Source organism: Phocoena phocoena, chromosome 19 (genome assembly GCF_963924675.1).
Source record: "Phocoena phocoena chromosome 19, mPhoPho1.1, whole genome shotgun sequence".
NCBI lineage: Eukaryota > Metazoa > Chordata > Mammalia > Artiodactyla > Phocoenidae > Phocoena > Phocoena phocoena.
Window position 1 is genome coordinate 20438654 of NC_089237.1, and position 26059 is coordinate 20464712.

General features: G+C 60.4%; 1 protein-coding gene across 3 annotated transcripts in view; it reads right to left on the reverse strand.

Moving 5' to 3' along the window:
* RARA (retinoic acid receptor alpha) overlaps window positions 1–25627 on the reverse strand; it is a 35087-nt gene extending 9460 nt beyond the window's left edge. The window contains exons 1-2 of one of the 3 annotated variants that reach the window (XM_065897819.1): window positions 25456–25627; window positions 13584–14124 (exon numbers count right to left, since the gene is read on the reverse strand). In XM_065897819.1, the coding sequence (XP_065753891.1) occupies window positions 13584–13761 (178 nt within the window). In that variant the 5' untranslated portion in view covers window positions 13762–14124; window positions 25456–25627. Of the gene's footprint in view, window positions 1–5065; window positions 5235–13583; window positions 14125–25455 lie in introns of those variants that run through there. The other 2 variants (XM_065897821.1, XM_065897820.1) reach the window with 2 other exon arrangements.
* Window positions 25628–26059: the final 432 nt, after the last annotated feature.

Consider the following 26059-nt stretch of genomic DNA (forward strand, 5'->3'; position numbering starts at 1 on the left):
ACCATCAGATTTGTATGCGGATGTGGCAGTACTTGGCGCTTGGGCGTGGGTGTCAGCCTGGTTCCACAGCCCTGGACCCTGGGCAGCCCGGCCCCATCTCCCCTACGTTAGGAAGGAGTTAAGGCCTGATGAGGAGGGAGGGAAGAGGACACAAGCTGGGGACAGAGGAAACTGGGGTCAACAGGATATTCAAAGCCGGCCACTCCCCCACCCCCTCTGCTTCCGCTCCCCCCTGCATCCCCTCTGCCTGCAGCCACAGCCCCTCCTCCACCCAAACAATCCCCTGGCCAGGGACCCAAAGCAGGGTGTGCACAGTCACAAATGCTGGGGCACAGCAGGTGGGGACTCCCTGAGATAAGCAGGGGGACCCCCTGGAGACAGGGAGAAGAGTCCCTATGGGTCCCGGAAGCCCATTGCTCTGGGTGCCCCCTGTCTGGGGGGAAAAGCATGACAAAGGGGGTCTGTTCCCATCAATGCTCTGTCTGTCTGGCCTCCATACGATACTATGTCCTGTGTCCCGGTTACTGTTCCCCTCCCCTCCTGTTATTCAGCTCTGAGAGGGCAGCCAGGAGGGTGACCTAGCCAGCAAGGGCAGCTCCCCCTACAAATCCTTCCCAGTGCCTGGCCCCATGCCCATCACCCCAGGCAGAACAGGGCTGGGTTGCATGGGGGCTGTCTGTGCCCGAAGCCAGGGCAGCTGCGGGTGTACTGTCCTGGATGAGAACTGTGACCCGGTCAACCCCAGATTCCCAAGGGGCCACCCAGCACCCTCCTGAGGCTTTGCTAAGTCCACGTGCCCAGGGCCAAGGAGGGGCAAGGATGCCTCCCTGAGGAGATAGATCCCTGCTTCCTCCCACACCCCAGAATCCTAACTAGTCTCACCCCAAACTCCAGCACACGAGGTTCTGGAATTCAAAGGGGCCCAGAGTTCCTGCCCAAGCACCTCATGGCACCTCATGGCTCATGTGGCCCCGAAGCCCAGGCACAGAGAAAAGAAGCACGTGGATGGGGGTGGGGAGCGGTGGGGGGCTGGCTAGCTGCATGCTACTACCCTCCCCCTTTACCTGCAAACACAACTAGGGACTGCCAGGTGGTTGATGACAGGGAGCCAGGCCAACAACCTTGGCAGGGCTTCCCTGGCCACTTCCCTGGTCAGCCCGGCCGACCAGCACTGCTGTGGCCCCACGTCCCTGTCCCTGCCCAGAGGGCAGACTGGAGCAAAGGATCAGTGGCTGCCGACACCAGCCCCGCACCCAGCCAGACTCTTCGCTGACCTCCCCCACCCTCTGCTCCTCACCCCAAATCGAACCGTCCTGGCCTGGTTTTCCCCACCTCACTCTCCCAGAGGCCAGACAAGCAAATCAGACAGGCGAGAGGCCTGAGAACAGCTGCTGGGGGGGGGGGGGGGGGGCGGGGTTGGGGGGCCTGGGTGAGGCCAGGAGGCAGAGGGGTGAGTGACAAAGGAGCCCTTTGTTGTGCTAACTTTTTCCAAGACGTAAAAGGAGTCACAATAGACAATCCAGACTGGTGGGGGGTGGGGGGGTGTCAAGGACAAGGGGGTGTGGGGAGGGACCATGGCCTAGAATCCCAGTCAGAGTTCTGACCAGAGAGGAAGGAGGCTCTGACCTCCCTCCCCCTCCCTCTCTCCCTCCCCATCCAGTCTTTGCCCTGGACCCACCTCCCCCAAGGCCCGACCTCTAAAATGGACCAGAGGAGAGGGGGAGAAAGGACAGAGGGAGCTTTGGGGTACGGAGTGGGGTTGAGGGGAGGGGGGCCGTGGGGAGACACAGGGGGTACCTAGATGAGGGACAGGCAGCTTAAGACCAGGGACTGACTGGGGAGGCAAAGGTCTGTAGAAATTCGGAGCCGAGGCAAAGTCCAGAGGCTGTTTATGAAACTGGAAGAATGTGCTTTTAAAATTGCGCTTTTTGGCAGGATGGGGGAGATGACCGAAGGTGAGGGTACACAGTTTGGGCTCATTGAGGCCTCCCTGCGGCCCGCCCCCCAGCAGCTGGCTGCCTCTGAGGCTATCACACTGGTCTGCACGCCCCACGCCGAGCACATCCCCACCTGTCACCCAGGTAACAGCTCTGAGGTTTCCCACTGTGCCCTTTGAACCCAGAGCCCCGGCTCAGTCCCCACCTCCCGGGCCACCAGCCAGCAGCCAAGGGGAGCAGGGGCACTCTAGGACGCTCCCAGCCTCTGCAAGAGTCAGGACGCAGCCTTGACTCTGCACACCCAGCGGGGGAAGGACTGCCACGGCCTGGCCCCTTCCCGCTCACCTCCCTCCCCAGAGGCCCCAGTCCACAAATCTCTCCTCTTCCTGCAGAAGGACGAGGCGGGAGAAGCACCACACCTTCTCAGCTCAAAAGTTCCAGCGCCCAGCGAACGGATGGCACCGGCCCAGGGAGCCAGGCGTCCCCTCCCGCCCGCGCTGCCAGGCTGCCCCTCCCCCGCCCCCGCTCGGCTCCTGGTGGGCAGAACGCTCCGGAGTCCCCGCGCCCCAGAGCCGCTCGCAGGCCCGCACAAGGGGCCGGTTTCCTGGAGGAGATCTGCAGGAAATCAGCCGGGCCCCCGGCCAGAGGCTCCCCTCCCAATCCTGCTGGCGCCCGCTCCTCCGCAGCTCCGCTGGCAGCCCGCGGGGAGGGGCGGGGAGGGGGCGCACGGCGCTGGGCCCCGCCCTTCCTCCACCCCAGAGGAGGGTGGGGGTGACTCTGGGTGTAGCGCGGCGGCAGCGGCGGCGGCGGAAGAAGGCCCCTACCCAGCGGCCGCCGATAAGCATCTCCCCCCCTCCCCCCACTACGGGCATCCACGTGCTTCACATTCTTGGACGTCTGGGAGCGGGCGGAGGCGTGAGCCGCGAGATTGGTGGGGGACAGATGGAGAGCCACATCCTGTGTACCCCTTGTCCTCTGGCGCCCCAAAACGGGGATTCTGGGGGAGGGAGGCAAGGTCCCCGGGGCCCTGCAGGATCGCGAAGGTCTTCTCCCCCAGCCCACGTGCAGCCTCTTCCCACCTCTGGTGGAGGTGGCAGCAGCCAGTGGAGAACTCGGCGTGAGGGGGCAGAAGGGCTCCTGTCACCAGAGGACCTACACACACCCAGGGGTTCGGTCATGAGCCCGTGTACTCTAGACGCACTCAAGTCACCACCCCCAGCCTCCAGGCCCTCCCAGCCTGTACCCCACCACAACCCTCCCAGCCACTTTCCCGGCCCACTAAGCCTTGGGGGCTGAGCCCAATGCCACAGACCCGACACTCCCACCACGGGAACAGGGGAGCCGGGGCCTCTGGCTCCACGCTGCCCCACACACGGTGCGGGGGGAACAGGCCTCCACTTCCCCCATTGCCCGCGGGCCTCCAGGCTTCCCCCTACCTCGCCTGGCCAGTTTGGGGCCAGAAAGAGCTGAGCTGCCCCCAAGGGCTGGAGCCCAAGGCCTCGGATCCCATCTCCTCCCCAGTCCTCTGGCAAAAGTGGCCAAGGCTGTGGAGAGAGTGCCCATGGCAGCCATGCCCCAAGTATCCCACTTAGCAGGGGACACCTTCCTCCAGTTCTGGAAGGATGGGAGGAAGGGTCCCAGTGTGTGTCACACCTCTCACCTGTCCGTTTTTTTTTTTTTCCTAAAGTGCACCCACGCGCACCCCGCCCTCTCTCCCACGGTCTGCAGCCTGCAGCCTCCCAGGCAATCTGCCCCAGAGGCAAAGGTCAGGGGGCGGGACAATAAAGGCTGGGGGTGAGGTGGCTCTGAAAGGGGCAGAGATGGGCATCTCTGCACCTCAGGTCTCTCTTCCTAGAGCAAAGGCATTGCGGGTTGCCCTTCAACCTACTGCAATCTGCCAGGACCCCAGAGACCCACTCTACCCCTCCTCCCTGGCAGGCAAAAGAGAGGCCGCCAGGCCGGGAGGGTGGGAGAAGCCCCCCAGGGAGGAGTTGAGCCCAGAGCAGGGGAGAGGACAGAACCGGAGCCAAGTAACAATAACCCCCTAAGCACCGCTCTCCCCCACCAGGTACACTACCTCACAGCTGGGTATAAACATGCCCAGGTGTGCACCCCAGGCACGCACAGCTCCCGCCCGCGTACAGAGCCTCTCCCTTCCAGGGAAGCCTGAACCCAGCCAGAGGACGGCGAGGAGAGGAGGTGCCAGGACTCCAGGGTTCTCATCAGCAGCGGCCCTCTTAAGAAGGGACAGCCCAGTGCCTGCCCCATCCCCACGTGAAAACACGGTAACAAAAGGACACGGCTGAGTTGGGAGGGGATGCAGCCCTCATTTCCAGAGTAGCCCCAGACCCACAAAAAAATCAAACTCATCCTCCAGAGAACAAACCGTATTAGGATTATGGGGAGGGGGATTCTTCCCACCAGAGTAGCTTCTCTCCTCCTCTCCTGGCATAAAAGCTTGTGCCAGCCAAGTGTCTAGGGCCAGGACAACCCTCAGATGGACAGGTGCCCTTCCCCAAGGTGTAAGGGTCGGTTAAGCTGGCCGACGGGTATCTGACGGAGTTGCCCCTTCCTGCCACACCCCACTGCCAACACCAAAGAAATGGAGCGCTCCCCTGACACCCAAGAGCTGGGGGCAGCAGCTGTCGCCCAGGACAGGCTCTCCCCAAAGCTTTGGCAGGGGTGGGATCTGGGGAGGAGGCCCCTCCTCCTAGAAGCAGACAAGCCCACAGATAGGACCTTTACCCCACCCTTCAGGGTGGGAGAGAGGACCACTCAGCTGTGAAGCTATCGGATTGCAAGCAAGAAGAATATAAACTGGGGACAAGGGGCTTCACTTCCCCTGCAAAAAGTGGAAGGAGAGATGAACAAACGTTTCCTGAAAGGAGGAACCCCCAAAGTTCCTCAGTCCAAATACAACAGAAATAGCGCCCAGGGTTACTCGGGGGAGTCCAATTGTCCAAAAAGGGCACCCTACTTTCAGCAAGAGAGACAAGGGAAAGTGGAGGGTAGGGTAGAGACAAGACCCTCACTACGCCCCCAGGCCTGCATCTCCTGGTGGAGCGGAAGCCCTACAGCCCACCCTCACCCCCCAGCTCCCACAATAGGAGGGATAGGCCGGTACCTACAGTGGTTTGAGCCATTCCAAAGCGGAGTCCGGAGCGGGGTGGAGTAGGGACCGGGGGCAGGGAGCCCCTTCTCCGGGAGCAAACAGGCCCGGTTCTGGTTATAAAAATCCACCACCAGGAAGGGATTGGGGGTGGGGGTGAGTCCCCCCACGTCCACACTCTCGTACATCTTCCCCGCGAAGACAAGAGGTCCGGGCGTGTAAGTCCTGCGCGCCGCCTCCCTCACTCAGCCGGCGGCGCCATCCGAGAGCTGCTGGGGGCGAGGGGCACGTCCCCCCCGCCCCGACTGGAGACCCGGGCCGGGGGCCGCCCTCTGCCCTTATCCCGCGTCCAAGTCGGCCGGGCGCTCTGCGAGTCCCAGGTGAAAAGCAGGGAAGTTGTGTGTACTGGAGGCGGGGGGACTGGGGGGGGGGTCCTTAGGCTGACCCCGGGAACGCCCGGCCGAGGCCCGGGAACTCGGCGTCTTCACCTCGAGGGGGCTCCCGTCGCGAGTCTCATAGTGTCCGAGGCAGCGTCCCGCGGCTCCCCGAGTGCGCCGGCCGGGGGCGAGATCGGCGCGGGGCGGGGAGTCACCGAGCACTTCCTCCTCCCAGCCGGGGCTCCCGGGCTTCTCCGGGGCGAGGATTCCGGGTGGGGTGGGGACCGCGCGGCTCCGCCTCCGCCTCCACCAGGCAAGGGGCGGCCGCCCTGCGCTCGGTCTCCGGCGGTGCGCGCCGCGGGCCCCCAGCCCCGGCCTACGCGCCCCCTCCCCTGCAGTCCCACCCCCTTTCCTCCGCCCCGTCCCGTCCAGGCACCGCCCCTGCCTTAACCCTTTCCCGGCGGGTCCGGCAGCAGCGGGCGCCAAACCGGGAACTGAGAGGGAGAGGCGGGCCATGGAAGGCAAGTGGCGGGGAGCCCGGGCAGGAGGAGGAGAGAAGGGACGGAAGGGGTAAAAGGCTCGAGAGGAGGAGTGCACGGAGTACTGACGGAGGCTGGGTACCGGGAGAGGAGGGGGCTGCGCCAGGACGGAAGAGGGGCGGGCGTCTCCCCCGTCCCAGTTCCGGCTCCCAGCCTCCCCCGTGCTTTGGTCAGTCCCCGGCCCCGCTATGCCAAGGCGAGGGAGGTGGTGGGCGGGAGGAGGGGGATGGTCCCACTGTCCTCCCCCAACACACACCCCCACCCAGCCCGGGCCTCATTTGCCTAATGCAATGCGGCTGAACTCTCTCTGAACTCGCCTGGCGGCGCCTCACCTCCGGGTGACCCACCCACCGCTGCCCGTGACATCACCCGCTCGCCAGCCTGCCCGCGGGGCTCACCCGCCAGCCCCCTGCCCGGTCGGGCCGCTCCCCCGGAGACGCGGAGAGTGGCGGCAGGAGGCGAAGGTCTGGGGTGCGTGTGGCCAAGTGTTAGCGCCGTGCCGGGTATCCCGGGTATGACATTGTGCAGCTCGGGCACCGCGTGGGAATGAGACACCCGGCTTGTGTCATTGTCTGTGACATCATGTGTGACTGCGGCCGCCCGCCCGCCGGAACCCGATGCGGCAGCTCGGGTGCTTTGGCACAAACGCGTGCAGAGGGGGCTCTCCCCGCAACGCCCGGCGTGCTTCAGTCGAGCAAAGCCCCGCCCAGGGTGTCTCCCACAGGCGGAACCAGCATGGGCCCCCCACCGCACCGTCTAGCCCTGGAGAGAGAAAAGGAGGGGCTGGTGCCTTTCAGCTGACCACTTCCTCCCGGAAGCCCTTGGGATGCCGGTTTCACTGGAAGAAAGATCTGGGTTGGGTAGGTGCAGGAAGGCGCCGGGGGGGGGGGGGGGGGGGGGAATGCCCCAGGAGAAGAGAGTATCTTATTGCTCCCTGTGACCCTGCAGCAGAGCTCCCTCATTTGATTGATACGAATTTACGTGCTTCCCGAGGATAGAACCTTCTAAAAGCCAGGTTTCTAACATATGTGATCATTTAATCCTCACAGCAACTCTTAAGAGATAAGTGGTATTATTCCTATTTTACAAATAAAGAAACTAAGGTCTTAGCAAGGTTAGGTGGGTTATCCAGGATCACACTGCTATTAAAGAGTAGAGTGAGGATTTGAACTTTCTGCCATCAAAGCCCATATTCCCACCATGCCAGGCGGATTCAAGGAAAACTATTTTCTGAGCACCTCCCAGGTGGATACCCTGGGGAGCCTGCCTTTGCAGACCTTATGGTGCAACAGCCATTTAGCAAATAATCACAAATATATATATTTATGTTTATTACTGCATATTATAAATAATTGCAAACTGAGATAATTGGTATTATGACACAAGTAAGCACATAAAGTATGCTTTGAAAGAGAATTAATGTAGGCACCTAATTTAGGTTGGAAGGTCAAAGCAGAGACCTAAAGAACGAGTAGAAGTTTAGAAGTTAGGTAAAGAGCAGGAAGGAGTGGAATCCCAGTAAAAGAGCCTGTGCAAGGGTCCTGGGGTTACAGACGTCCTCTGTTAGTCAAGGAACTAACAGAGGACATAACATAAAATTCAAAAGAAAAAGGAGCAGAGGACCAGGCTGGAGAGGTGGGCTGAGGCCAGGCCAGGTGAGATTGCTGGATTTTATCTCAAATGCAGGGAGAAACCACAAAAAGGTTCCAAGCAAAGGAGAGGCAAGATCTGATTTACAGTGTTATAAATCAGATTTAACCGTGTGAAGCTGTATGAAGAATGGATGGTAGGAGGGCAAGAGAGACCAGTTAGAACAGTCCAGGCAGCACACAATAGTAGCACAGCCCAAGAAACTGGCAGTGATGATAGAGGCAAGTCATCAATGTGGCGGGGGGCGGATAGGGGGTAGTGTGGGAAAGGAAGTAGCAAAGAGGACTCTGGTGTGTGGCTTGTGCTACAGCAAAGTTTCCAAGAGTGCAAAGTAGAAAAGTCTACTGGGCAGGTGGACGGGTGGGTGTTGGGCTCCAAAGTGAGGTCTCACCTAAGTGAGGTCTGGGCTGCAGATGGAACGCTGGGTGCAAGCCTTGGCTGTGGATAAGATTGCTGGGGAGGAGGGCAGACTGCTTCCACAGCCCTTGGTATCTCCTCCCAAACGACGTAGATCCTGGGCACCAGTTATGTGCTAGGCCTTGTGTTCACAGCTTCAAGGTGCTAAGGGATCTGGGACTGTCCCTGCCATCAAAGACCTGGTGATCAGTAAAAGATCTCCCAAAGGATACAGCTCACTGCAGGTACCAGGTGGAGAGAGTCACTTCATGGTCGAGAGATGAGTGTTGTTAAGAGAAAAAATAAGGACCTGCGGGCATTCAAAGGAGGGAGCGAGTGAGCAAGGAAGTGGGAACATCTGTGAAGGTTTCTGGGAAGAGGCGGTATTCGAGATATTCCTTGAAAGATGGATAGGATTTCCGGAGCTAGAGAAGTGGAGAAGTCGGGGTGAGATGCCTGTTCTGGGCAACAGCAAGGTCATGGGGCAGGTCAGAGCAGAACACAGTGTCCTGGGGCAATGGGAGAAGAGGGAAAAAGGAAGGTTCTGGCCACCTGGGGGGGGGCCAGCGGGGACGTGGGGAGGACCGAGTGGCTGGCCTGGGGCCCCGTCCTCCTCTGCCGTGTCCCCCACAACTCCTCCAGGACTGTGTGCTTAGCAGGCCCTCAGCAGGTATGGGCAGAACTGAAGTGGCCTCCGCTTGTGCCAGGCAGGGGTCCCTCCAGTCCCCAACCCCATCTGGAGGGGATAACAAACAGGAAATCATGAGACCCGGGGCCAGACGGACATCAGGTCCCAGTACAGGGTAGCCATCCCCCAAGACAATGCCCAGCTCCACCCAACCCTCGTCATCACTGCTTTTGCAGGGTACTTGAAGCTCGCCCAGGCCCTCACCAGCAAGCAGGTCACCGTGGCCTCATAGCAACTTGCCCAGCAAGCAACGAATTAGGAGTCTTGCTTTAAAGAGGAGGAAACAGACTCAGACTCAGAGAGGTTGAGTGATCTGCCCACGGCTGCGCAGGAAGAGCTGTCCTTTAAGACTTCTGCCAAGGGGGCCTTGGGCCGTGGGCTGAGGTTCCCAGCAACTCAGAAGTCAAAATGGGGAGGGAAGGGCCTCTATTTCTGAGCTAGTCGGGGCAGAGGGCCTCCAGTCTACCCTGGGAGGTCCAGCTCCATGGGCTGTGCCCCACCATTGAAAACGGAGAGAAGGAGGGCGTTGTAGGCACCGCCCCGAAGTGATTTGGAGAAGGGAAACACTTCCTCTTTCCACAGACACTACCCCTCAAAGGGTAGTCAGGGCCTGCACTGGCACATCCCCATGGGCACAGGGCCCTTGGCACGGGCGGACACAGTGTCTCAGGTCTTGGCCAGCCTAAGAGGACAGGCTTCCTTCCCTGAGTCCCCTCCCCCTGCCCATGCTGGGATCCTGCCCTGAGGGGGCCTGTGCACTATAAATGCTTGGAGATAAAAGGTGAGGGGGCCGCATTTTCATTCAAAACCCTGTCCAACAGTCTTTTGGCTGACTCTGCATTTTGGACCCTAGGGAGGGCACTGCTAGCAGTCCCCCCTCTCCCTGGGCTGTCCCTCCTATTGTCCAGGGAAAGAGTGGGCAGGAGCGGGGGGAGGGAGGATACAGACTGAAAAGGGGAGTGGCAGAGGAGAGGGAAAGGAGAAGGGCTCACCCCCTCCAGTCTCTCCAGGCTCCCCCAGACCCCAGGGCCACACAGCAAATGTGTGGATGGAAAGGAAAAGTCTGGACCCAGTCTTTCGGGGCTCCCATCCCCAGCTCCTCTACAGATAGCTTCCAACCTCCCTACCCCCACTCCACAAATGGAAAGAAAATAAGAACGGTAGCTTTTACACTCTGTTCCTACAGTGTCTGTCTGGATGGAGATGGAGGGAGGGTGCCCGCTGAGCTCTGCAAACTCCCCGGGCTGCAGTGGGCTGATCTGGGGGCGGGGATGGGTGTGAACCGATTGTATCCGCAGCTTCCAGGACAGGATGGAGATCTGGCCCAGGCCTCTTATCGGTCTTTCCCTCCAGCCTTCAGGATCAAAAACAGAAAAGGGGGCGTGGCTAGGGGGGCCTTCCCCTACGCCCCCTACTGGGTGAAAGCAGAAGGTCCTGAGGCAGAAGCGGGGCTTCAGCCATGGGAGAGGGGGTTTTACCATGGCCCTGAGCTCCCCACACCCAGGAGGGCTCCCCACAATACCCTCCCGCAGCTGCCTATCTGGATGGTAGAAAACAGCCCAGCTGTAAGGTCACTTAGCTCAGCCACTTAACCACCGGTGCTGTTTCCTCATGTGTAAATGGAGATAATGTCCCTCTCCCAGGATTGTCAGGATTAAGATTTGTAAAACAGAGATAAAGTCCCAGGCACACAGTAGGTGCTCCACAGATGTTAGCCTCCCGTCCTCTCCAGCCCCCACCCAGAAAGGGCCACGGTCCCTTTCCACTGTCGTAACACAGGGTACCACGGCAAGGAGACAGCGATGATCACATGCAAGGTGAAGAGCAGAGTGTGCATTACAGCAAAGATCTCGCCTAATCTCAGCCCTCTGAGGGAGGTTCTGGTCAGATCCCTGGGTTACAGACGAGGACACATGCTCAGAGAGGTTATCACATCTAGTAAGTGGCAAAGCCAGAACTCGCTACACAGCGTACTCCACCTCCCCTCCCACCACCCCCACTCCCCGACCCCGTGGAATTCCCAGGGGAGCAACAAAAAAGGCAGGTTCATTTCCTCTCCAGCCTAGACTAGCGGTAAGAAATAAAGACCCTTCCCTCCCCAAACACACAACACAATCACAGACGCCTCCCCCTTACACCCTCTGTGCCCTAAGTCACCGCCCCCTCCAGCACACAAACTGACACCCCTCCCGGGCTCTGGGTCTGATTCTCCTCATACGCACTCTGACCCTCTCACCCAATACACGTAAGCCATCGACCCCCTCCCCAACACACACCCAGCCTTGACCTCCCCACCCCTAAAACACACCCAACCCTGACCCTCCCCCCAAGGCACACTGAATCCCAACCCTCCACAGTAAATACCAGTCCTCAGAGACCACGCCCCAGGGGCTGGTTTAGAGGGGGGATCCTGTCCCATCTCTGGAGCTTGCCACTCCGGCTCCCTGGGAGACGACAGCAGAAAAGATACCCACCTGTCCCCAGTGACCTGGAGAACAGTTCTGTCCTTCCACAGGCCCCCGGGTCTTTGAAGGGTACACCCAAGGTCCAGCCTCCTGACCTGGGGAGAGGAATGGCAGGTGGAGGGAGGACTATCAAACACCTGTGTTGGTGGGAAGTAGGAGGAGGGAGCCTCATGTGCCAGGTTGCCTACAGAAAGGGTGGCAGAGGACCAGAGCATGTAATCTCTCCTTACAGGAATGGGGGCCACAGATGTCCACCCCTCCTAGGAACTGCCTGACCCCCAGCACCAGCCCCCAGGTGGAGAGAGCGGGGAAGGCGAGGCTGCCTCCATGCCTGAGCTTTGATCTGTCATGCCTCGCTACCCAGTGCTGAGAGCCAGGGTCTCCAGGCCCCTCAGCCCTGCCCAAGAAGGAGGGAGATGCAGGGCTCCCTCAGGTTCCTGGCCACACCTCTGGTCCCAGAGAAGGGGAAGGTCAGGGAGAAGCTCAGAGGCTGGGGCCGTGGGTAGGAAGAGAAGTTGTTGTTTACTAGGAAGGGACAGGGCAACCCACAGGCTCACAAAGGGAGGGGGCAGGAAGGGGCATTGCCTAACCCGAAATGTGGGCACCCCACCCTGGGGGATGAAGGTTAGCAGGATGGGAAGTGGGGTACCCGGAAACCCTCCCCACCCACCTCTAAGAAAGAGGAAGAAGCCTGCAACATTCAAAGAAGGGTAAAACATTTGCTTGTCCGGCACAAGACAGGGCAAGGTCAGGGGTCAGGCCCAGCCCCATCTAACCCTCCATGAGCCAGGCCCCAGGTGGACAGAGCGTCTGGGGCTCTGTTCCTATCACCTGGGGAAGAGCAAGCTGTCCACCGGCACCAGGCTGAGCACCCTCGATGTCGATGTCTCCCTCCCTGAAAACCCCACCCTGGCAGGAAGCAGACACTCCAGTCACTGGAGCTGGGATATGAATCCCAGTCCCTGCGGACCCAGGCACTACCCCACACAGACACACCCGCTCCTTCCCCAGCAGCCCCGAACCCAGACACTGGCCTCCCCCATCACCTAGCATAGACTGAAGACCAGGCCAGAATCGGCGGGCTTCCAACTCCGACTCCCAGGTCAAAGTGCTGCTGGCTGCGCACCCGCAAGGGGGGAAACAGAAGGTGGAGGTTTGAGTAGGCGGCAGCCGCCTGCCCCCTGCCCCAGGGCACAAAGGGTAGGGACCTAAAGGAGCACAGACTTAGAGCCCCTGCTCCCAGTGGCTGGTGGGGCCTGGGAGGGAGGGGGCCACCGTGCAGCCAGAGGAGGTGAGCCAGGAAGCGGTGGTGGCAGTGGGCAGCCGGCCAGCGTGGGCAGTGAGGCGCCCAGCCAGGGCCTGCCCCAGGGACAAAGAGACTCCCTGGCTCCGGGGAGAGGGCGCTGCCCCCACACTGGGAAGGGGGCACTGACCCAGCCCAGCCGGGCGCACAGGGCAGCGGCGCCAGGCATGTTGCCAGTGGCCACGGGAGAGGCGGTGGGTGCCCGGGGCAGGGTATTCAGTACCTGCCTGCCAGGAGAGGTGGGACACGTTTCCCAGGTCAGCAGCTGACCAGCCAGCCCGCCGTCCACGGCCCCCTTCTGCTGTTTCCACCCCCTCCTGCCCCAGGCCAGGCCCCGGCTCCCTCCCCCCCGCCAAGCCCTGGCCCGGCGCCCAGCTGGGCCCTGGGGGCCCGAGTTACTGTAAGCGTCCTGGCAGGCCCGAGGCCTGGACTCTGCCAGCTGGCCACAGCTGCCGCCACCTCCCACTACCTGGCTCGGCCAGCCAGGGAAGGTTACCGAGACCCCCACCCAGCCAACAGGCGACCCCTGTGGCAGAAGGCGGAGGCGGAGAGAAAACGCAGGCCCTGCCAAGTGCAGGCTTGCATCCACAGCCGGAGTCCAGGCTGAGCGCCCCCTCCTGGGACACTGCCCCGACCCACCAGGCTGCCTGTGGGCCCCTCCCTCTCACCCTCCCCACAAAGGGAAGCACCACCTAGCCTGGCCAAGGCGAGGGGAGGGATTCTACGCCTTCAAGCCCCTTCCCCCAGAAGCACTGGATGGGGCGGGGCGGAGGTGGGGCGCTGCTCTCAGTAGAGCTGCCATTTCCACCAAATGTCGAGAGGTTTGTTTACCCGCCTCCAGCCTCCGTGTCCAGTCCTTGGAGCTATTTATAAGGCCCTCCACGGCAGAGCACTGGGTGGGGGGGCGGCGTGAGAGGCGCCGGAGGACAGCACTGTTCAGCTCTCCCTCTGTCCCCCGCAACACCAAACACAATCACAGCCATCAGCCTACAAGCCCCCCAAACGACGATCCCCCTTGTCTGGAGGAGCCCTCGCCACTGCCAAAGAGATGTGCCAAGAGGCCCACCTCGGCCTGCCGCCCTCCACCGCCCCTCCCACCATGCCCACCACTCCACTTACTGGCCGGGGATGGCGTGCTATAGCCGCTAACTGGAAGCTGGTGCTGGAGAGTGGTCAGAGCGCCCGGTGGGGAGAGTCCACCCAGCATGGGGGGGAAGAAGAAGGCGTAGGGGGGCACCGGGTATCCATTGAGGTGCCCGCCCCCAGGTGTTGGGCAAGAGCTGCTGTTACTGGCCATGCCAAGCAGCCACAGTCAGAAGGGCAGGCAGACAGTCTGGCCGAAGGCTCTGGCAGGCTTCAGGCCGCCTCTCCTCGGGTCATGGAGCCTGGGCCCAGAGGGGGTTTGGGTGGTCAGCCCACCCCCCCTTCTGTCCTGGAGCTGCGGTCCAAGGCTAGCAGGCTGATCTCAGCCTCCTGGAGCCCCCACTCCAGTTGGGGGCCAGGTGGGCTGGGGGACGTCCCAAGAGCCGGTCCTTTGGTCACGCACTTCTGTGAGCTCGCACTTCCCAGGAAGGTCCAGAGCTGGCCTTCAGGACGCCGGAAGGATCCCTCTCCTAGGTGGGCCCGAGCTAGGTGGCTGGGGAGGCCATATCCTGTGATGCTGCAGAGAGAAAAAAGACAGGTGAGTGGGCACCGAGGAGCAGGCGCACGGGCATTCCCCGTGGAGCTCCCCAACCTGGGCGGCCGGAGATTTTCCCGTGGCACCCGGCTGAGCAGACAGCTGGCACCATGCCTGGCTGGCAGAGACGGCCTGGGAGTAGGGCCCAGACACTGCTGGGGGTGGCAGGACAGCAGAGCCAGGCTGGGGAGACGGGGACAGAGCCCAGAGCCGAGGAGGACCTCTCACCCACAATCCTGAGAGGAAAGGGTCCCCGGTGCCATGCCACCCCGGAAGATTCCTGCAGCAGAGGAAGGCAGCTGGCCCTCCTTCCCCCAAAGCAGGTTACCTGAGGTCAAGATGCAGAGAACGTGTGCTTGAAGGGAGGAGGGAGGGGGAGGAAAAGCCGCTTCCCTAAAGCGGTGGCACTTCTCAGAAAAATGACTCCTAAGCCAGGGGGCCCCCGCTTACACCACTTCCCCCCCAAATCCAAGCCCGAGCACCCCAGATGGGTCTGTCCCACGGGCCGGAGGGGAGGCCCGTTTACATACATACAAATAGGGAAATGGGAACCGAGGACTCCTGGGTATCACCTCCATTCCCTAACAGCATGATGGGCAGGGACTGCCCAGGGTGGAAGCCCCCTACTCCCGGGCAACGGAGGGGCAAGGGAGGCTGATCTCAGAGTTCACCCACATACTCTGTCTGCAGAAGCAACCTCCCTGGAGAGGGTGGAAGGTGGGCAGAAGATGAAAGGCCAGATGCCCCTCCACCAGTGCATCCACAAATCCATACCCTGTTTGAACAGCTGGGTCCCGAGGACACGCAGAGATAACACCACGGGTAGCAAGAGACAGAGATGAACCCAGAAATTCCACAACACAGTGAGACAGACAGGCAGCAACAAGAGCAGAGAACGAGACGGAGAAAGAGAAGCATCCACAAGAGGTCCAGGAGGATATATAAAAACAGTATCAATAAATATGCATGTATTTATATATGAGTGTGTATATATACACACACATGACATATATGAGAGACAAAAGAAAACAGACAGAAAGAAACATGGCCAAGCAAAACCACAATGAGATAACACTCTGCATCCACTAAGATGGCTATAATCAAAAACACTGATTAAAAAAAAAAAAAAAAAAAAAAAAAAAACACTGATAACAAGTACGTGAGGATGCGGAGAAATTGAAACACCCAGACGTTGCTGGTGGGAATGTAAAATGGTGCAGCTGCTTTGGAAAACAGTGTGGCAGTTCCTTAAGAGGTTAAACAAGAGTTATACGACCCAGCAATTCCAATTCTAGGTATCTACCCAAGAGAAGTTAAAACATAAGTCCACACAAAAACTTGTACATGGGTGTGGCTGTTCATACCAGCACTCCTAACAGCCAAAAAGTAGAACCGACCCAAATGCCCATCAACTGATGAACGGATAAATAAAAAGTTGTACATCCATACAATGGAATGTTATTCTGCCATAAAAAGGAACAAAGTACCGATATACATGACAACATGGATAAACCCTGCAAACATTATGCTAGTTGTAAAAGACTACCTATTGTATGATTCCATTTATATGAAATGTCCAAAATAGGCAAATCTATAAAAGCAGAAAGTAGACTGTGGTTACCAGTGGCTGGGGCATGGGTTCGAGGGAAATGGGAAGTGACTGCTGAATGGTATGGGGGCTCTTTCTGGAGTGATGAAAATTTTCTAAAAGTGATTGTGGTGACAGTTGCACAACTCTTGTGAATATATTAAAACCAGTGAATTGTACACTCTAATGGGTGAATTTTATGGTATATGAATTATATCTCCATAAAGCTGTTAAGATGAAAGAAAGGCGGGGAGGAAGGAGAGAGAAAAGAAAAGAAGACAGGGCCACAGAGATCCCAAATAAGGACTACCTCCCTTTCCAAGCCCTTCCTCCCCAAGCTCAGGCCGTGCCAGGCTCCAAGCTCCAGGCTCCAGGCTCCAGGCTCAGACCTGGAGTCCAGAGGACACACACATGGCCAGCATTTGGCTGAGGACCATGCCTGGGATGGGGGAGTTCTGCCAAGGCCACTATGGACGAGGCCAGGACTTCGGGGCCCAGCCGCGCCGGCCAGCCAGGCTGTGACTGTGCGGGGCTGAGGGAGGGGGAGCGGGACAGGTACTTGCAAGGAAAGGGGCAGCTCCCCTATTGTTAACGAGCATGATTTTGACTGTTACTAATTATGACGACCATAGGGCCTCTCTCCTTACTCCTGAATGAGGTGCCCCCTTCCTTCCCCACGCCCCTGCCAATTCCCTCCCGGGCTGCGAGGCTGACGTCAGAGGAGCAGGGACCCCACCCGTTGGCCAGCTGCCGCCCTGGCCCCCCACAACCCTGAGGGGCGCCACACAAGGGAAACTCGAGCCAGCAAGGGAGGGAGGGGTTGGCTGAGCCTCACCAGCGTTGACAGTCAGACCCTCACATACGCACACACCCACTTGCAGAAACTCACACGCGCGGCTCCAGGGAAAGCATCCGGTGGACAAGAGCACGCGTGCTTGCACACCTAGCCTAGGTGCGTGCGGGCACGCACGTGACACGTGAGGAGAGGAAACCCGGAGATGCGATCCCTCCACACCTGGGCTCCACACACAGTGAAGCCGGCTCCAGGCCTGCATGCCCGGCCCGGGACACAGCTCCCCACAGACGCACAACCACAGCCTCAGTTTCCCAAACTGCACTTACCCTGGCCCTCACCACGCCAGGCGAACCTCTGCACCTGCCTCCCTGCGGGCCGGCCCCCCAGTACACAGCAGGGTCCACAGACACAGAGAAGCACGCCAGTGGATTCACGTCCAAATGGGGGCCGGCCTCTCTGAGGTGAGGCCCAGGAAGCCATTCACTCCAGAACCCAGGCCTCCTGACCCAGCTTTTGCGGGGTGGGGGGCAGCAGCAGATTCGATCTGGACCCTCTGGAGCCAACCCTTGACCCCAGAGGAGAGATTGACGACAGCCACCTTAATGCCTCAATTCTGCCTCTGAGGAGTTTGAAACTGGACCATACTTCAAACCTCAGCCACAGATACACACCCCAGGGAGAGGCTGGAAGGTGTTCCCCACCCCCATCGAAGCCTCACTAAAGGAGCTCAGCCTGCAAACTTCAATGCAGTTAGCTCCCTGGGGAAGGCCTTGAGCCAAGTGAGGGGGCAAAGGTTACAGAAATGGGCCAAGGGCCAGGCTGACCAGGGAACAGGGATGGGCAAGGGCAGGGATGATAGGGGCGGGGCCAAAGAGCACAGGCCTGGCCTCAGAAGGTCCCTCTGGAACTACGACCCTTGGGGAGATGCCTGGGCCCTGGCCCCCTGCACCCAGGGGTGGAGAAGACACTGTCAGAGAATCGAAACCAGCACCAAAGAAAGGGAAAACAAATTACCCACATCCAACCTCCACCCTATGCCCGCCACCTCCACTGCCCGTGGGCACCCTCCCTTGAGGGAGAGAAAAACCACAGGCCCACACCTCCCAAACCCGGAGCCCAGCCTCGGCACAGCAGAAACGGGGGGTGGGGAGGAGGGCCAGAGCACCTGCCACCAGCCAGGCACCCCTGCCCACTGGGGCCTCCCTTACCCTCAAAAGGCTCCAGGATCCCTCCCCCAGTGTCAGGTGTCCCCAGCTACCCGTTCTTTATGTCCCCAGAGTCACACATCTGGAGAAAAAGGCAAATGTTGGCCGAGCTGTGAAGACAGTAGAAAGAACCAGAAGTCTGAAGGGTCAAATCTCAGCTCTGCCACTTTGGGTGACCTTAGGCGAGTCACTTAACCTCTCTAAGCATCTGTTTACTCGTCTGTGAACTGCCTACCTCAACAACAGGCTGTGTGATTTAAGAGATAAAAGTCCTGGAAAGCACCTAGCACAGCGCCCACCCCCGCACACAGGAGATGCTGGGCAACGGGTCCCCTCCCTCCCCCGCGCCTGCCAGCACCACGTCGGGGCCTCCCTGGGCAGTATGTCTGCTGTCCCTTCCCCAGCCAGGGCTAGCAGCTGCTGACAGGGCTGAGCGGGAGAATTATCCATTTTCCTGGGTCGGCTTCCCCCCAGACTGAGGACAGGAATGTGGGGAGAGGAATATTCGGGGTGTGGGTGGAGGCCTGACCACAATCCTTTCCCAAATTCCCTTCTTTCATTTCACAAACCAAAAAAGGGAAACCTTTGGACGTGGGGAGGGGAAAAGGGGAAGAGGAATAGACGATTTCCCCCCCTACCCTCAGGGAAGAGGAGCCAGGGGTCCCCAAACCCAGCTGGCCCTGCCCCCCTTCTTCACCCACTCCCTCCTCTCTGCTTCCCAGGCTACACCACTACCATGGCTCGCAAGGAATAGAAGCCAGGCAGTCCTGGACGGGCTGAGAGGAGGGGATAAGGATTGGGGCGCTTAAAAGAAGGGGGGACAGGGGCTTCCCTAGGCATTCTAGACAGTCAGTGAATCATATGCAAATGACACCCAAAGCTCAAGCTCAACTTGGGGGTGGGGGACAGGGACTCCAGCCCTGACGGAAGCAAAGACCCAGCCCCTCTGGACCCCCACCCCTGTCAGGAGCTGGCAGAGCAGGGCAGGGCGGGACAGGGCAGATTTCAAACCAGAACAGTGGGCTGGAACTATTTATAAACTTTCCAGAAAAATACACACACACTCACATACACGCAAAGCCAAAACCTCTCCCCTCCCCCACACTCCTCAGATCAGCAGAATGGTGAACATTACTCTCTTTTCCCCCTTTTTCCAGAGGCCCCTCTCTCTTCCCAGCCACTCCGGTCCTCTGTTTACCTTTTGCTCTCCAGGCTCTGGGCTGCAGGAAGCCAGCAAGGCCAGACTCATTTTGAAAGAGACCACCCCAGGAGGGCCTGAGAAGGACCAGCGGGGTGAGGTTGGGACAGTGGAGGGCACCTCTTCCCCACCAGTCCTCAGAAGCCCAGGCCTGCCTCGCTGGAGCTGGGACTTGTTGGAAAACCTGCCCCAAGCACGTGCAGGGCCTGAGCACATCTACGGAGAGAGTCAGGGGAGTGCTGAAGTCCAGCGTCTGGCCTCTGGATGCTGCCACTGCCCACTGCCTCAAGACACAGCACCTAGTCCCAGAAAAGTGGATCTGATGTCTCCCCAACTTGTACCCGCCCAAGCTTCTGCCCCAGCTACACAGGGCTGCCTGACCTCCACGGGCCATCATCCCTGCAGTGACTGAATACCAGGCAGAAAGGGCAACTGGACAACCCAAGCCCAGGACAGGCCAGGTGCTGGGAGGAGGAAGTGTGTGTGTGTGGGATGTCTGCTGGTCAGGGCAGTGTCCCGACTCCGCACCCCAGGGGCTGCACCCCAGAGCCCCCTGGGAGATGTGCCCAGGGCCTCCGAAGCCCAGGGTGGCTGAGGGGCCCACCCGGAACCAGAGCTGAAGCCTCCCACCCAGTCTTCTCTTGGAGCAGAGAACAGGTGAAAGGGCAGGGGGCAGCCCAGGCCTCAAGGAGAGGGATGGGCCCACAGGGAAGGAAGAAAACAGGAAGAGGAAGAGATGAGGCTGCCGAGGCCACAGCCAGACCACAGGAGTGTGTGGACCACACAAAGGCAGCTCTGTCCGGGTCGGGGACCGAAGGGGCACAGACAAAAGGGGACACCCCCCCAGCCTGGAAACCACCGTCCTCACAGCCAGCCTGGCACGGGGCTTTCCCCACCCCCACCTTGGCAGCTGCCCCCTCACCACTGTCTCCCCTCTCCGCAGTGCAGGAAGCATAACTCTCACAAGGGGCGGGGGCTGCCGAACACACAGGGCAGCAGGTATGTGCGCGGCTGCGCGGCTGCAACCCGCCTCCCCCAACCCCTCAGCTCTGCCCCAACCCTACCCCAGGGCGGACAGACAGTCAGCACGACCCAGTGCTACCAGCCCCCTCCCGGCGTCCTTCCCTAGGGACCCGGGCTGCAGGGAAGCCGGGAACGCCCGCCCCCGCCCCCCTCCCGCCTCAGGATATCCTTTTGGCTCTGACCCCAGACCAGGCCTGAGTCAGACCGTGCCCCGCCCCACACCCCCCATCCAGCGACCCCCAGGAACTTCCTACGCCCCACGCTCCACACCCACCTACTCAGGTGGGGCTAGAACTAGGGGGAATCTCTTCCCCTCTCCACCCCCAGCTGAACAGGGAAGCCCACCAGGGGGTGGGGCGGATGGTCACAAAGTCCCAGGACCAGCCCCTTAAAGCACAGGGCCTGCGGGATCAGGGTGAAGCGGGTGCAGGCTGTGTGTGGAGGGGAGAGGAGGCCCTGCAGACCACCACCTCCCCGGCCCCAAAACACACACAACTGGGGATCCTGCCCAGAGCCCCTCCCTACTCCAGCCTGGACCCCAAGAAACCACAGAAACTCCCTGGGGAAGGTAGTTTCCATGAGAACACAGGACGGGAGAAGGCTCCAAAGGGAAAGGGGAGAGGGAGCGGAGGTTCCAAGGACGGGCATCTTTCTGGGACTGCGGGACCCAGGCTGGAGGGGACAGGGTCTGCACAATCGGTCAGATTCACAGTCAGCCAACAGCCAAGCACAGCCAGACGTGGTCACAGTCTCCCCGACGCTCAGTCTGAGTAGGTGGCTGTGACTCCTTCCCACAGACAGAAGTCTGGGGGGCCCTGGGGGATCTGGGGCATCGGAGACCACACACACTCAGCTTGAAACAGGCCCCTGGGCATGCCCCCCCAATCCCCCCCAAAACTGTGGGCCTAGGGGGAGGGGCAGCTCCCTCCCCAAGAGAACCAGGGTAGTGCCCAAGGCGGCCATCTCCATGGCAACCAACAACAAACATCCCGGGAACCACAGAGGGCCAGGAAGTGACAGCCACGTGACAGGAAGCCAGTTTTTTTCAGTGGGGGGGGGCGAGGAAGATTGTTAGCAGCCCCCGGGGAATCAGCTGTCCCCTAAGTTTCCCCTACTTGGAACTGGAGGGAAGGGGTCAGCTGGGAAGGTGGCCACACGCACACACCCGACCCCACTGCAGTGTGCGCAGTCGGTCGCAGGGCTGACGGGCCCTCCCTTCCCGCCTGCCACTCACGGTTCTCCCCTTTGGGTCCCCCTCCCTTCCACTTCCTGCCGTGACTGGAGATCAGAGAACTCCCCACCGCAGCTTCCCCTTCTCAAGTCTCGATTCCTGGGCTGAAGGTTTACTGTGGGTCGAGGGACACAAGGAAGGAGGGCTGGGGACCTGCGGTAGGACCCAGGGGACAGAGGCTCCAGGGGAGGAGCCGGAAGGGAGCTACTCCAAGGTAGGTGTGTACACACAGGCACACACAGAGTGAGTGGGTCACGATGACACACCACCGGAGCGCAGTGACACACAGAGACTGCCTGACCTCAGGCAGCTCTGGGGGGAATCGAGCAGGGCCATTGGATCCGCCCCGGCGCGCCCCGCTCCAGCCCAGTTCCTGAGCCTCCGGGTTCAGCTCAGGCGTCTCCTGGCTTCCAGGCAGGCGAGGTCTCAACAGTGCCCAGCCCCCACCGCCTCTCCTCTGCCTTTCCTGCTGAGGAATCCCCCTCCCTGCTCCAAGGTGCTCGCCCAGACGAGGGCACCTTGGCCGGAGGCGGGGGGAATGGAACCTCCCGCCACCCCCTCCCCTTCTCTGCAGATGTCCCAGACTATATTTAGCCCAAACCGGGCGGCTAGCCAGACCCAGACTCCCCACTGGCCCGGAGCTGAGCTCCCAGTTTTTATGCAATTAAAACATTAACAGAGAACCACCCCCATCCACACACCCCCATACCCCCCAGCCCAGCCAGAGCAGCCGAGCTCAGAAAACACGACAAGGGCAGCCCAGCCCTGCAGCCAGCCAGCCAGCGATGCGGCTGGCGGTCATCGGGCAAACAGCAATAAACTCATCCCCTTGCCCATGTCCTGGGCCCTATAACCCCCACAGGCAGGACAGGGACATCACCCACCAGATCAGGTTGACACTTGGTGTGGGGGGGGTAGGCTTTCCTTGTTCCGGGGCCGGAAGGGAAAGGCATATCCAGTGGGTGGGGGGTTGCCTGGTTGCAGAAATTCCACCTGTCATTTTGCAGCCCCCCTCCTTGGCCTGCTCCAGTTACAGGGCTGGGGGTTGGCAACAGGTGCTGGCCAGGCTGGCAGCGGTCTAATCCCCCACCCGCTCCCCAGGCTGACAGTGGTGCCTGAGGTCCAGGCAGGGGCCCTGGCCAGCAGGATGCTGGGTAAAAGAAGGAGGCACTGCTGCCTGGTGGGGAGGGGGCAGCCCAGGCCCCTTCTGTAAGACCTGGCCCCCTGAACTCCGTGATGTGTGTTGGAGGGTCTGAGGAAGGCAGGGAAACCTTAGTTCCACCGCACCTATTTCATTTCCCCACGATGCCAGGCCGGGCGGGCTAGAGTGTGGGAGGTCTGTCTGCCTGCCTCTTCCTCCTCCTCCTCTCCAAATTCCAGGAACAGGCAAGGGAGGCTCCAGTTGCAGAGAGAGAGAGAGAGAGCAAGCAGGCGGTCCCAGCTGAGAGGGAGGGGGGGCGGGGACTGGAGCGGGAGGCAAGATCCAGACGAAGCAAGAGACGCCCACGCCCAAGCCAGACAGGACAGACACACCGACACTGACACATTCTCACACTCTGGGCCTGGTCCCCAAGTGCCGCCCACTCTGCAGGGACACCCAGACTCCCTCAGCCAATCCTGCCCATCCCCAGAACACTCCCTGGACACACATGGAGAGCCAGGCCTTCGCTCCCACCCCACATCCCCCCACAAACCCTGTGGGCTCCGTACAGCAGCCAGAGGGTGGAAAGGGGAACAGAGGGAGGAAAGACAGCAGGCGTCAGAGAGGACATGAAGCCAAAGCCCTGGGAACTGGGGTATCAGTTGCCACACTCCTTTCCCAAAACCCAGTAAGTCAAGACAACCCTGGCCATCTTGCCAGGAGCCCTGCCAGCTTCCCACACTCCCCAAACCACCACCACTAGAAAGGGTGTGGGGTGCTGGGCGAGTGGAGATTACCCCATTTACTCATCACAGGGATAGGATTACCTTCCCCAGATGCCCATCACCCCCAAACCCAGACAGAGCTCCTAAATGGACCCCACAGAGTCCCAAACACACCCACCCGTACAGCACAGTCTGGGTCCTGCCCTGCCCGTGCCACCCAGAGGACAGGGAATGGGGCACTGAGGTTTTTATCTGGGGGCAGGCCCCGCCCTGTCACATAGTTCTGAGGACAACCCACCTAATACCCTCAAGTCTGAGCAAGGAGTGGCGCAGGGGTGGGGGTGGAGGGGTTCCCAGAGGGCAGAGCCAGCTTCCAAGACCAAATGATTTAGGGGAAGGGGAGCTAATTAACTGGAGTCTGGGTCAGTACCCCCAAAACAGGCCTTAAGGGCCACTCAGACAATGCCCTTTCCCCCCACAATAGACATGGTGGCAGGAACCACGTCATGGTACATGTGGGTGACTATGCCCAGCAGGGCGGCATAGGGGTGATCCGGATGGTGCTGCCCACAGCTAGCTTCCTGCCAGGCTGCCACATGGCTGGGAGGTGGAGGGGGACCAGAGAGGTTTCCCAGAGCGGTAGCAGGGGCATTTAGGGTCAACCTGAAGGATGGGGATTTGGGGGCTATAAGAGGAGGTGGCCGGGATTAAGCGGTTCCAAGCCCAGGGTCTGCTCAGAACTGCCACTGCACCTGCAGTGCCCTCATCAGTCTGGCCGGGAAAGTCCTGAGGTGACCACCACATACACTCATTCACACCCTCCCAATCCAGGATCCTCAGCTCCCAAGGGTCAACTTCAGTCTGACCCTAGTGACCGCTCTGTCTCAGGACTGACATGGCCCAGACTCCCAGGCAGAACTGACGTCCTAGCCCCTCCCACTGCACCAACATCTTTCATAGCCACAAACTCCCTGACTCCACAACTACCCCTCTTCTTCCTCCAGGTCCAAATACTCTTTCTCTTATTCCCTCCCCCAGACTCATCTCCACCCCTCACAGGGGAAGCCCCAAAGCTCCAAACCACCCCCCACTGCACCCTGGGGCTTCCCCAGCCCAGCCTCCCCATCAAGCACAAGCCCTGGAAGAGAGTTTGGGGCTTGAGCCCATTTTCCTAGCAAGACCTGGCAACCTTACTGAACCACTTCCCCAGAACCCTGCCCTATGACCACTGCAGCCAGGGAAGGGGACAAGAGATATCCCTGAATCTCCTAACCAGGAAACTGGAGGAGGAATGGCAGTTAGGAGCGGAAGTGAGGGTTGGGGGTAAGCAGCATGGGGTGGGGGAGTGGGGGAGTGTTCCTCTGAAAAGACACACACACACACACACACACACACACACACGTGCACTCATCTCGCAGGTTGAAGGCAATCTGGTTACAGAAGAGGGAGCTGGCACTAGTGGGGGCCAAGGGTACCCCTCCATGCCAGCACGTGGGCAACCTATCCAAGGTAGGATGAATGGTGGAAAAGTGTCTCCAAGACCAGGGGGCTTTTCTTATCTGATTTCCACATGAGTTAGTCCCCATCCCCAGCCTAGCACACTGGAGGCCTGGCCTCCTCACTTAGCCTGACAATAGGGCAATGTCCAGAGAGGAGAAGGGGCTTTGCCAAGCAGATTTTCCAGCGCCCCCCTCCCACATACACATCTGGCTAGCAGCTTCCCCGCCTTCTGGGTGGCACGAGGTCCCAGACACCCTCAGCAGAGCAAAGACGACCAATCTATTCCTTCCTCCCTACACCCGCAAAAGCTTCCATGACTCCATGGTGCCACCCGACCCAGAGACATCCCTCCCTGGCTGCACTGGCTCCCGTCCCCAATCTGACGGCTCCCAGTGCTCCACGGGGGACACCAGCTGAATGGGCCCCGCCCCCCAACCGGCTGCCTCTGGTCGGGGTGGGCCCCCGGGCTGATTCTCCCCAAACCACAGGGCGGCTCAGATAACAGGAGGGAAAGAAGGAGGGGGCTTAGTCCGTTGGGCATCCGATCTCTCCCCAAACAGGTTTGAAAGTCTTTTTGTTTTGCTTGTTTGTGAGGAGAAAAGTGTGAGAGAGCAGGAGTTCCCAGCGGCGGTTCTGCCACAGCTCGGGCGCCGGAGACACGCGCGGCAGACGGCCCCAGACGCCTCACGGCTTCGCGCGAAGACACGGGCGCAGACAGACGGACAGACGGGGTTCCCCCACCCTGAGCACGGTGGCGCGGGGTTGGGAAGCCTAGCAAACCCCAGGTTCCCGTCGGAACCCGCCCGGCACCGGGTCCCCGCCCACGGGTCCTCTCAGGAGCAGGCCAAGGGGCCGCGATGCCTGCGGGAGCCGGAGGCTCTCTAAAATCCCCGGGGGAGAGGTTACCTCGCAGTGGGGGAAAGCAATCCGTCCGGGTCGCCCGCGAGCACGGCGTCTGCCCTGATCCTGAGCCTTGGAGCCGCTCGGCGTCAGGAGTTGCGGGGTCCAGGGAGAGGAGCGCTTTGGGGGGGCCGCGGCTCAGGGGCGCGGGGCGAAAGCAGCGGCCATGGCGAGTCACGTGCGGAGGCTGAAACTTTACCCGGAGCCCCAGACCGGGGGGCGGAGGGTACCGAGCAGCTGGGAGGCCCTCACCCTCGGGCCCGCCCCCGTCCGCCCTCCGACCAATCACCAACCAGGGGCGGGCCCACAGTATCACGTTCCCCCCTCCCCTTAACAGACCCGGGAAACGGCGAGTCTTAAAGGAGCCGCGCCTAGCAGAAGGCTGGACCGTGGGAATCTGGGAGAATCCCTCCCTCTGCCCCAAAAGGAGACATTCAGAGCGAGAAGGGGGAGTTCTGCGCAAAAAATGGAAGGAGGGCTCGGTAGAGAAAGGACTGCAGTGTGCGGTATCACACTCCCTTCCCTCCAACGACACACCCACACTCACAGGGGCAAGGATCATACGCACACACCCCTCACACCTAAACCGGGGTTAGAGGGACTGCGACGT